General features: G+C 67.4%; 2 protein-coding genes across 4 annotated transcripts; both read right to left on the bottom strand.

Annotated features, from left to right (window-relative positions):
* Positions 1-230: 230 nt before the first annotated feature.
* Positions 231-2,560, bottom strand: PPIA (peptidylprolyl isomerase A). Its single transcript, XM_082495692.1, has 5 exons — positions 2,410-2,560; positions 1,223-1,253; positions 1,029-1,117; positions 664-836; positions 231-549 (listed from the first exon to the last, which is right to left on the bottom strand). The coding sequence occupies exons 1-5, from the start codon at positions 2,476-2,478 to the stop codon at positions 414-416; spliced, it is 498 nt and encodes a 165-aa protein (XP_082351818.1). The 5' UTR covers positions 2,479-2,560; the 3' UTR covers positions 231-413.
* Positions 2,561-3,512: 952 nt separating this feature from the next.
* ZMIZ2 (zinc finger MIZ-type containing 2) lies at positions 3,513-9,974 on the bottom strand. 3 transcript variants are annotated; one of them, XM_082495806.1, is made up of 19 exons: positions 9,850-9,974; positions 9,580-9,661; positions 9,375-9,489; positions 9,071-9,273; positions 8,790-8,982; positions 8,452-8,706; positions 8,189-8,362; positions 8,026-8,091; positions 7,776-7,947; positions 6,710-6,854; positions 6,099-6,309; positions 5,902-6,007; positions 5,076-5,233; positions 4,922-4,989; positions 4,753-4,821; positions 4,395-4,639; positions 4,137-4,312; positions 3,795-3,998; positions 3,513-3,664 (listed from the first exon to the last, which is right to left on the bottom strand). In XM_082495806.1, the coding sequence occupies exons 2-19, from the start codon at positions 9,627-9,629 to the stop codon at positions 3,557-3,559; spliced, it is 2,718 nt and encodes a 905-aa protein (XP_082351932.1). In that variant the 5' UTR covers positions 9,630-9,661; positions 9,850-9,974; the 3' UTR covers positions 3,513-3,556. The 3 variants fall into 3 exon arrangements, with proteins under 3 accessions (XP_082351932.1, XP_082351933.1, XP_082351934.1); XM_082495807.1 differs by having other exon boundaries at positions 4,422-4,639; XM_082495808.1 differs by having other exon boundaries at positions 9,071-9,162.
* Positions 9,975-11,211: the final 1,237 nt, after the last annotated feature.

Raw genomic sequence — 11,211 nt, 5'->3', positions numbered from 1 at the left:
CCCCCCTCCAACAGGGACCACTGGGCTCCCCAGACTGGATTGCTTGAACTGGGAGCACTGGGATCCTCCCAGACCTGGACTCTCCTTTAATGGGACCATTGCACCCATTTACTCCAGACCCTACTGAGGACCTGGTGTAGCCACACTGCTGGCATCCCTCAGGCCCCCTCAGCACCAACCCCCCTCCTCCCACACACCCCAGTAAAGGGAAGGGAAGAAAAGAGAGCCACTGTGGTTTAACTCGTTTTATTTAGACTCATACAAGGTAACTGCGGCCCAGCTGGACCGTGCACATGGGGCTGAGACCCCGTAGAAACGCAGCAGTAAGTCAGGAGCGGGGTGGGACAGGGTGAGCTGCAGCAGGGCACAGTGCCTGGGCTGCTGAAGGAATGGTCAGTTGTTAAGACGAGGGTTTATGAGAGCTGCCCACAGTCGGTAATGGTGATCTTCTTGCTTGTTTTGCCATCTTTGGAGCCACAGCGCTCCATGGCCTCCACCACATTCATCCCCTCCTTGACGCGGCCAAAGACAACATGTTTGCCATCCAACCTGCAAGAGAAACATCAGTCATGGCTGGCACCTGCCATCCCCATGCAGGGACCTCAGCACCAGGCCTGGCATGTCACCTTCCCCCAGCTCACCCTCCCGCAGTCTCCAACTCACCAGTCGGTCTTGGCAGTGCAGATAAAGAACTGGGAGCCGTTCGTGTTGGGGCCAGCGTTGGCCATGGACAGGATGCCAGGGCCCGTGTGCTTCAGGATGAAGTTCTCATCAGGGAACTTCTCCCCATAGATGGATTTGCCGCCAGTGCCGTTGTGGCGCGTGAAGTCACCACCCTGTGAAGAAGCAGCCTTTCAGGTCACAGGCGCAGAACTCTCCAACCAGGCACAGCAGCCCTGCAGAGGCTGCAGGCAGGAGGCAGATCCACCTTCCCACCCCAAATCTGCCAGCACCCAACTCTGAAACCCACATAAGTGGCAGATCTCCTCACCCACCCACCTCCCTGCTGTGGTAGGAGCACCACACACCTGGCACATGAACCCAGGAATGATTCTGTGGAAACAGGACCCCTTGTAGCCGAATCCCTTCTCACCGGTGCTCAGGGCACGGAAGTTTTCTGCAATGGAAGAGGAAAACCATGAATGACTTGTTTTGTCCAGAGTTAAGGAGAAAGCACTGGGGTCTGGTGCAGCCGCAGTGCAGCCAGTGCTGCTTTACCAACCTGCCGTCTTGGGGACCTTGTCTGCAAACAGCTGCAAAGAGAAAAAGAGGCTGTTAGTCAAACTGGGGTGAAGGCTGGCTGCACCCCCAGCCCGTGGGGATCTCCCCCCGTCCCCCTCACTGCTCAGAGCCCAGGGACTCCTGGCCATGCCTGCAGAGGATTCTCCACCTCACACTTTCATCTGGAAACTCTGAACTAACGGATATGGCATCCAAACGAGTTTAAATACGCCGCATGCCTCACCAGCGGGGCGGATGCACATTCGTTCCGCTGGCTGAGATTGAATTAAAAAAAAAAAAAAAAAAAAAGACATAGACAACTATTGGACTGGAGCGTTCCCAGGCAGGGCGCACGGCACCACCCCAGCGCTCCGGGAGGATTTTGGGCAGACAGCAGCCATCTGGGCGGCGAAGCGCTGCCAGGCGGGGCTCTGCGGCAGCCGCAACGCGGCCATTCCTGGAGCGCGGTGCCCGGCCGGGCCGTGCCGTGCCGGAGATGCTTCACACCCCGGGCTGCGCGCTCGACAGGGCGCTAAATGCTTTCCCTTCACGGCGACAATCCCGCGGCCACCCGGCAGCACTACGAGAGCGCTAGAAGCATCCCCAGAGGGAAAGAGGAGGATTGAGACGCAGCTCGCTCCGATGCACCGGGCGGCTCCGGGGGCTGCTGGGGCCACCCCGCTTTTGGGGGAAGGGGGAAGCGGGGGGGGAACGGGACAAAATGGCGGCGCGGGCGGCAGCAGCAGCGGCCCCGCTGCCGGGGCGGAGCGGAGCCTCCCGGAACGCGGGCTGGCGGCGAGGCCGCGCGGGGGGGGAGGGCCGGCAGGTGCGGGGGGGGGGGGGGGGGGGGTAATGCCCGCGGGCCGCGGCACACCCTGGACTGGCACCCCGCCGCCGGCGCTCCCCGGGCGAGCCCGGCTGCATCCTCCGCCCCGCGGGGCTGCATCGGGGCCTTTGTTCCCTTCCCGCCGCCGCCACCGGGGGGGGCCGGGGCGCCGATACCCGCCCACCTCCCATAGCCCCCGGGGGAGCCGCGGCCACGTGGAGGCGGCGCGGGTCCCCCAGCCGCGCAGGCGCAGTGCCCACCACCCCTCACGTCTCCGACGAGGAAATGGCGGCGGGGTCCCCTCCCTCAGCGCCGGCCGCCCTCCTCCTCCCTCCCCCCCCAAGCCTGCTCGCTCCCCCCACCTCGAAGGTGACGCGCCCCAGGGGCTCGCCGTTGGCAGCGATGTCGAAGAAGACGACGGGGTTGGCCATGGCGGGAGCGGGGTGGGAGCGGGGCGGCGGCAGCAGCAGCGACGGCTCCGAGCGGCGGGCGCGGCGCAGCAGAAGGAGAGGGGCTACGCGCCGCCGCTTATATAGGGCCGGGGAGAGCCCGCCTCCCCCGCGGCACCGGCCAACGCGGCGGCGTCTTGTGGCGGAGCGGCGGGGCGAGCGACCAATCGGCGCCGCCGCGTTTGAAAAGGCGGAGGGGGGGGGGAAGAAAAGAGGCGGGGGCGGGGGGCGCGCGCGGGTCTGGCGGACGGGTAGGGCGGGGCGCGCATGCGCGGTGCCGGTGGGGGGGGGGGGGGGCGCACCGGCGGGCCTCACTCCCACCTTGGAGACCGCCTAGAACCCACACGGCCCGGGCGAGGGCCCCCCCCGCCATGCTGCGGGCTGCCGGCACCGCTGCCCGCCTTTAATGAGTGATAGCAACGCGCACGCTTCACCGCCCGGCCGGGCCGCCGCCGCCGCCCTGGGGAGGGGATGGGATCCGTCCAACCCCCACCCCCGACTCATTCCCCCCCCCCCCCCGTGTGTGTGTGTGTCACCCCCACCGCGGGGTGACAAGGGATGGAGTGGGACACGCGTGAGCCCCGCCGAAACGAAATCCTTTAATAGGCAGCGATAAGGAGACGGTACAGGGAGCTCGGCGGCGGGAAGGGGGGGGGGGGTGGGGCGGGGGGGACCGAGCCCCACAGCCCCCCCCTTCTCCTCCCCCCCTTTCCGCCGTGGAAGCAGCGTTTGCACATTTATACAGGGGCGCGGGTCGGCCCCGCAGCGACGCATTTGCCTTTAAATACGGGGGGGGGGAGTCTCGGGGGGGGGGGGGGGGCAGTAGTGTTTCTACACTATGTACAGCCTTGTGCTTCTGGGGGGGTGGAGGGGGGGGCGGGGGGCGAGCCTGTCTGTCCTTTCAGGGGAAGCCCCCTTGTTGCGGGGGGGGGGGGGGGGGGGGGGAGGAGGTGTCCCGGCTCTGCGGAGGGCAGGGGTACGCCGGTGCTGCCCCCCCCCCCCCCCATCCCATCCCTGTGAGGGGGGGGGGGGTGGTGGTGTCCGATGGGGCGGGGATGGCTCAGTTGTTCTCGAAGAGGGAGAGGAGGTCGTCGTTGCTGCTGGCGGGGAGGTCGGGGGGGCCCAGGTAGGAGAGCAGCTCGTCGGGGTTCGTCAGCTCGGGCAGGAGCTGGGGGCGGCAGCCTGTGACCACCGGCCCCCCCCCCCCCCCCCCATGGCGGCGGGGGGGTCCCAAACCGGCAGAGGGATCCCCAGCCGCCCCGTCTGTCATCCCCGTCCCCCCCCCCCGGGGTACTCACGTCGAGGGCAGGCTCCGCACCCTCGCCCGTCCCCGCCATGCCAGGAGCAGGTGGGAAGGTGAGGTCGCCGGGGGGAGCCGGGGGGGGCCGTGCCGGAGCGCTCCGGTGGTGCAGCGGCTGTGCCGGCTGGCTGCCCGGGGAGGGGTTGTGCAGCCCCGGTTGCACCGGGGGGTGGGAGGGCTCCATCCGCCCCGGTGGGGGCAGCTAAGGGGGGAGAGCGTGGTGGTGAGACACCCCCCCACCACCACCTCCACCGTGACTCCCACCACCATGGCACCACCACCCCCCATGGGGAGATGTGGGGGTCAGGGTGGAGCCCCCCCCACCCGCAGCCCGGCTGACCTGTGCGGGGAGAGGGGGCGCAGGGGGCTTCTCAGGGGCCAGGAGGCCACCAGGGATGTCAGACTGGTAGGAGATGGGGGGGGGTCCCGGCGCGAAGTCGCTCAGCGTCGGTGTGCCGGGGGCGCCGGGGGGGGGGAATGGCTCTGGGAAACCCCCCGGTCCTGGAAAGCCGGAACCTGCAGGAGGAAAGGAAGTGATTGAGGCAGGGGGGGACGACACAGAGAGGGCCTGTCCCCATCTCCCATAGGTCCCCCGTACCCGGGGCGCCGTAGTCGGCCGCAGCACCTGCCGGTGGTGGTGGCAGCGCTGGGAAGGGTGCGGAGCCGGGCCCCAGGGCCGCGATCATCTCCATGATGTTGGGCAGCACCATGTGCGTGGGGCTGAGGGTCCGGCACCGCTTCAGCGCTGGCCCCTCCGGCTCCTCCTTGACATGGACGTCAGGTTTGACCGGAACGGGTTTCCAGCTGCAGGTCGGGTCGATGGTGATCTCCTCGTGCTCCGAGCTGGGGGTGGCAGGATGGCGGGGGGAGTCAGGCTGGGGGGGGGGGAGGGGGGGTGTCTGTGCCCCCGGGGTTGCACGGTGCCGGTCACGGATGGATGGAGCAGGGACACTTACTTCTGGATGTAGATCAGGATGCCCAGCATGTACTGGTCCACCTCCAGCCCCTCCAGCAGGGCCGTCTTACTGAAGGCAAGGAGAGGCAGGGTGAGGGCAGGGTGAGGGCAGGGAAACCCCCCCCGCAGGCAGGGAAACCAGGGCACGGCCCCACTGGACCCCCACTCACTTGCAGACGGGACACCGCCATGTCCCCCTCTCACAGTTGAGCTGCAGGTAGGATTCCAGGTCGAAGCACTGCAGGGAGAGAGCGGCAGCTGAGCCAACGGTGGGGGGGGGGGATACAGGGTGGGAGACACCACCCCCCCCGCCACCCTCCCTACCTGTATGTGCCGGCAGTCGTGGCCCCTGGCCGGGAGCTGAATCCTCCGGAAGGTGATGGGGCACTTGAGGGACACCTTGATGGCCGTCTGCTCCACTCCGTCCTCGCCGTTGGGCCCCGGGGTCCCCGGGATGGTCCCGCTGCTGAAGTTGCGCTTGACTGGGGGGGGGGGGGAGGGGGAGAAGGGCGAAGGGCACCAAGGGTCAGAACTGGGACGCTGGGATGAGGGTGGCACTGGGGTGGCACCTGGGCATGGTGCCCCATGACCCCCATCGTGTTGCAGTCCTGGACCAGGGCGTGTGTGTCCCCCATGCCAGAGCCCCCGCACCAGGGTGTCCCCCCCACCCTGCTGCAGCCCCCAGACCAGCGTGTGCCCCCCCTCTACCCCACCCCATCCCACTGTGTTGCAGACCCCAACCAGGGTGTCCGTAGCCCCCATACCAGAGTCCCTGGACCAGGATGTGTCCCCCCCCCCTTGCTGTGCTGCAGACCCCCAACCAAAATATCCCCCTCCCATACCAGAGCCCCTGGATGAGGGTATGCCCCCCCCCCTCACTGTGCCAGAGTCCCCGAACCAGCATGTCGTGTCGCCCCCCAACCAGAATCCCTGACTATGGTGTCCCCTCCACTATGCTGCAACCCCTGACCAGGATGTCGTCCCCCCCCATAAAGCCAGAGAGACCCTGGATGAGGGTGACACCCTGTCACGGTGAGGGGGAACACCTTGCTATGCCAGAACCCCCGCACCAGGGTGATCCCCCCACGCACTTCACCCCTGTCCCCCCCAGAGCCGGTAGGGGGGGGAGGTGGGCAGCTGCAGTGCTCACTTTTGGTGATGCAATGCTCGGCGGGGAGCAGGCGCTTCTTGATGAGCCCCTGCAGCACCGAGCGCACCGAGGGCCGGTGCACCAGCTGCAGGACGAAGAGGTGGGACTGCGGAGAGACACAGGATTGGGGAGGGGGGGGCTGAGCGGCAACCCCAGCCACCACCGCTGTCCCCACGGGCACCCCCGCGGCGACTCACGCAGCAGCAGGCGGTGACAGTGATCTGGATGGTGTTCCTGCCGGGCTGGCAGACGTGCTTCAGGTAGAGCGGCTTGTGGGAGGTCTTGTTGTCACCACGCTCGATGGTGAGCGGCGTGGCATTGACGCTGACCTGGACGGAGGCCGGCCAGTTGGTGTTCATCTGCCGGTCCTCATGGTGGTAGCACTTGAACTGCAGCTCCAGGTCGGGCCTGGAAGGGTGGGCAGGGGTGTGGCAGGGGTGGGGTAGGGGCGCGGCCGCACGCGAGCCACCGTGCCGGGTACCACCGCGCCACACGGCACCGTGCCGTGCCACGTACTACCATGCATACAGCACCGTGCTGGGCCAAGGCATGCCATCCGCGTACCACCGCGCCGTGCGATGCTGTGACAAACCACGCCGGGTACCACCGCGCTGCATGGCACTCTGCCATGCCACGCTGCCCCCTGGACCACCGCGCCATGCAGCACCATGCCGTGCCAAGCGCCGCCACGCATACAGCTCCGCGCCATGCTGAACCGCGCCACATACTGCCACGCCGAGCCACGCCGCGGCGGCGTGCCACACTGCGCCGCTCGGTGCCACGCGGTACCGTACCGCCCCTTCCCCACCTCATCATGAGGGTCTTGTAGACGGAGTCGCGCAGCTGGAAGACGTGGTTGCTGACGGCCAGGTTGTGCTGCAGGCGGAAGGGCTCCAGCACCACACCGTCCCGCACCGGGAAGGTCAACCGCAGCTCCTCCCCAGGGGCCGGCCCTGCCAGGGACACCATCAGCAGGGACCACCCCTCCAAGCCCCGGCCACGCCCCCCCCAGCCACACCCCAGCAAGCCCCGCCTGTTGTTTAAGAACCCATCCTGCAGGAAGCCCCACCCCCATACAGAAGCCCCTCCCACTCCAGACAGCCCCACCCCATGCATGAAACTCCTCCCACTCAAGGAGGCCCCACCCCATGCATGAAGCTCCTCCCACTCAAGGAGGCCCCACCCCCACAGAGGCCCCTCCCACTCCAGGCAGCCCCCACCCCATGCATGAAGCTCCTCCCACTCAAGGAGGCCCCACCCCCACAGAGGCCCCTCCCACTCCAGGCAGCCCCCACCCCATGCATGAAGCTCCTCCCACTCAAGGAGGCCCCGCCCCCACAGAGGACCCTCCCACTCCAGGGCACCCCACCCCTAGGCAAGAAGCCCCTCCCACTACAGGCAGCCCCACCCTTATGCAGTAAGCCCCTCCCACTCAGAGACCACCCCCACATAAGCCCCACCCACCATGCCCGAGGCCCCTCCCACTTCAGGCTGCCCCACCCTATGCAAGCCCCGCCCACCAAAGCAACCACTCCTGACTGAAGCCCCTCCTACTGAGGCCCCACCCTTTCTACAAGCCCCTCCCATGACTCACAGCCCTGCCCCCTTCAGAGGAAGCCCCTCCCACTCCCTTGATCCACCCTCTCATTGGCCAGTGCCTGTGAGGCCCTGCCCCTGACCCCTGGCTGTGGCCACGCCCCCACGCGGGAGCCCCGCCCTTTTCCTTCGATGCATCCCTGCAGCACCCGGCTGTTAAAGGGGCAATGACCACCAGGCACCCGCAGTGGGGCCCACACCAGGGCACTGGCACATCAGGGGGATCTCTGCAATGTGCCCACCCCCCGGCACCCCTCTCCCCCACCGAAGGCACCTACCCGAGGGGGACGGGTGCAGGGAGGTGACGCTGGGCTTCATGTCCGGCAGAAAGGGCGACTTGACGTCCTGACCCGGGGATGCGTAGGGGGGAATGCCGCTGCCCGGCGTCATGGGCGGTGTGGGGTTCCCTGCCAGTGGCGAGCTGGGGTACCCCGGCAGCGACCGGCCCGGCTGCGGAGGTACCGCGCACCCTCAGCACCCAGCCCTGCCGACATTGCCCACCGCACCCCACCCGGTGCCGGGACTCACCCCGTTGACGGCCGCCTGGCTGTAGGTGCTGAAGCCGGCGCTCTGCCCATTGAACTGGTCAGCCGGCTGCGGGAGGAGGAAGGTCCCCAGGGGAGTGACACCAGAGGACAGCAGACACCCACACACACCCCCCACCCTGTGCCCGCTGTCCCCCCTCCAGTACCTTGTAATAGGGTCCAGCGTTGCCCGAGGCGGAGAGGTACTGGCCCATGCCCTGCTGCAGCCTGTGGCCGGGATAGGAGGGGGACGGAGCGGAGGGCTGGGGGGCGCTGGGGGCATACTGGGCACCCGCTGCAGCGTACTGCCCACCCTGGAGGTACTGCTGCGCCGGGTATCCCTGCGGAGCCAGGGAGAGGTCAGTGCCGGCGGTGGCGGGGGGGACGGTTCCGGCATGCCGTGGCCCCCCCCTCCGGTGCAGATGCTCACCTCGTTGGAATACGCCCGCTTGAGACCCTGGCGGGGGAGCTGCTGGCTCGGGGGGGGACCGGGGTAGGTGTGTTGGGGCACCCGCTGCCCGCCGTACAGGGGGCCGGCACCGGGCGCTCGCGCAGGGCTCATGCTGACGGGGGAGACACCGGAGGAAGCCATGACGCCTGCCATGCCAGCCGGGCTCATGCCGGCGGGGCCACGGGGTCCAGCGTGGGGCAGGAACTGGCTGCCGAAGGGCTGTCCCGCACCCATCTGCGGCAGGGAAAGACGGGGGTCACAGCAGGGTGGCAGCAGCGGCCGGTGGATTCCCGGCTCCACCGTGGACGGGCTCTTACCGCGCCGTACTGGCTCAGCTCCTGGCTCTGCTTCTCCTGCAGCGCTGCCACCGTCGCCGTGGCCGTGGCGGTGGCTGTGGCGGCGGCGGCGGCCACGGCGGCAGCAGCGGCTGCCTGGGTGAAATCGGCGGGAGGCCGGCCGGCGTGTGAAGGGAGCCCCATCCCACCAGGGCCACCGGGACTACCGCCGTAGCTGGAGGACAGAGAGAAGGGGAAGGGGCGTGCGGTGGCCCCGTGGTGGTAGATGCGTGCCAGCATGGCGGGCGCAGGGCCGGCCTTACCTAGCGGCGAAGCCTGTCCCGCCGGGATAGGCGCTGCGGCCGTAGACACCCGGTTGCACGTAGCCTTTCCCGGTCGCCCCCTCGGCAAAGGGCTGTTGCGGTAGGAACGGTGGTGAGCTCATACCCGAACTGGTACCGGCCATACCGGGCAGCAGCGGGGTGCTGGAGCTGCTCCCCCCGGGGCCCATGGGGCTGCCGAAAACCTGGGGGGGGGGGGGGGGTTAGCGGAGAGGGGGGAGGGTTAGGCAGGGGGTCGCCATGCTTTGTGGGGGGGGGATGAGGATGCTGGGGGGGGGGGGGGTACCTGGCTCTGGGAGGTGTTGCTGACACCCCAGACGGTGGTTACCACGGAGAGGGATCCCGCCGGCTGATTGGTGCTCGGTTGCCAAGGAACGGCCTCGTATGCAAATGAACCATCACTAGAAAGAAAAACAAATTAATTAAGAGGAAGGAGAGGGGGGAAAAGGGGGAGGGGAGGAAAGGTGGGGGGGAGGTGGTGGTTTGCTCACCCGTGGGGGGTGGGCGGCAGGGAGGGTTTCATGGGGTTCATGGAGTTCATCGGCGGCGGGACGGCGTCACCCTCAACCGGGGCTGCGGGAGAGGAAGAGGAGGGGGATGAAGGGGGCGGACATCTCCGCCTCCCCCCCGGGACGTGCCCGGGGGCGGCGGGGCGGTTGCCTTGGCAACCGCCCCGCCGCCCCCGGGCACGTCCGGTGGGGGGGGGGGGCGCCCGATGGAGCCATTTTGCCTCCTCCCCCCGTCCCCTGCCCCGCACTTACCGTCGCGATCGGCCCCAAAATGGCCCTTGGCGGCGCCGGGCGCGCGCGGCTGCGCGGAAGCTGCGCGGGATTTTCAGCCCGCGCGCAGCGGCGGCGGCGGCGGCGGCTCCACGGCGGGAGGAGGAGGAGGGGGGGGGGGAGGGGAGGGGGGAGGGGGGGAAAGGAGGAGGAGGGAGGGGGGGAGGGGTGGGGCCGAGCCCGGCCCGGCCGAACCCTCCCGCCGGCGCGCACAATGGGGCCGCGAGCTCATCGGTATGCGCGGCCCCGCCCCGCCCCGCCCCGCCCCGCCAGGCGCGAGCAGTCGAGCACCGAGCGGCAGCGGCTGTGCGTGCGTGGGTGCGCGTGACGCGCGGAGGGGCGGGACACACACACACACACACGCGTGTGACAGCGCGATGCGTGTGTGACGGCGTGACACGCGTGCGTGGCAGCGCGACGCGCACATGGCAGCACGACACGTGCGTATGGCAGCGTGACACGCGTGCGTGACAGCGTGACACACATCTGTGACAGCACAACACGTGGCAGCGTGATGTGTGCGAGACTGCAACACACGTGCGTGACAGCGTAACACATCTGTCACAGCGCAACACGCATGTGACTGCAACACGTGTGTGCGGCAGCATGACATGCTTGTGTAGCAAAGCAACACACATGTATGAGTGTGACACGTGTATGGCAGTGTGACACGTGTGTATGGCAGTGGGACACACGTGCGTGACAGCGTGACACACATCTGTGACAGTGCAACACACGTGGCAGTACGGTGTGTGTAAGGCTGCAACATGCGTGCGTGACAGCATGACTCATCAGTGACAGCGCAACATGTGTGTGACTGCAACACGTGTGCGGCAGCATGACACACTTGTGTAGCAAAGCAACACACATGTATGAGTGCGACACACATCTGGCAGCTTGACACGCACATGGCAGCACGACATATGTGTATGGCAGCGCAACACATGCGTGTGACAGCGTGACACACATCCTTGACAGCGCAACACGTGGCAGTATGATGTGTGCAAGACTGCAACGTGTGCGTGACAGCATGACTCATCAGTGAAAGCACAACACGTGTATGACTGCAACATGTGTGCGGCAGCATGACACACTTGTGTAGCAAAGCAACACATGTATGTGTAACACACGTGTCTGGCAGTGTGACACACATGACAGCATGACACACGTGTGACAGCGTGACATGCACATGACAGTGACACGTGTATGGCAGTGCAACACAGTGCGTGACGTGTGTAACAGCATGACATGCATCTGTGACAGTGCAACACATGTGGTAGTATGATGTGTGCAAGAGTGCAACACGCATGTGTGTGACAGCATGTGACAGCACGACACGTGTGT

This window comes from Vanellus vanellus (assembly GCF_965231255.1).
Source record: "Vanellus vanellus genome assembly, chromosome: 26".
Taxonomy (NCBI): domain Eukaryota; kingdom Metazoa; phylum Chordata; class Aves; order Charadriiformes; family Charadriidae; genus Vanellus; species Vanellus vanellus.
The sequence above is the reverse complement of the archived record's forward strand: the minus strand, read 5'-3'. Positions and strand labels throughout refer to the sequence as shown.

What these genes read in the sequence shown, in the direction of transcription:
- PPIA (XM_082495692.1), bottom strand. Translation starts at nt 2,478, where the DNA reads ATGGCCAACCCCGTCGTCTTCTTCGACATCGCTGCCAACGGCGAGCCC. An exon ending in CAAGGTCCCCAAGACGGCAG is followed by an intron (nt 1,118 to 1,222) that starts GTTGGTAAAGCA and finishes CTTCCATTGCAG; the next exon opens with AAAACTTCCGTGCCCTGAGC. An exon ending in TGCACTGCCAAGACCGACTG is followed by an intron (nt 550 to 663) that starts GTGAGTTGGAGA and finishes TTTCTCTTGCAG; the next exon opens with GTTGGATGGCAAACATGTTG.
- ZMIZ2 (XM_082495806.1), bottom strand. Translation starts at nt 9,629, where the DNA reads ATGAACTCCATGAACCCCATGAAACCCTCCCTGCCGCCCACCCCCCAC. An exon ending in ATCCTGATCTACATCCAGAA is followed by an intron (nt 4,640 to 4,752) that starts GTAAGTGTCCCT and finishes TGCCACCCCCAG; the next exon opens with CTCGGAGCACGAGGAGATCA. An exon ending in CGCCCCCTCTCCCCGCACAG is followed by an intron (nt 3,999 to 4,136) that starts GTCAGCCGGGCT and finishes CTCCCCCCTTAG; the next exon opens with CTGCCCCCACCGGGGCGGAT.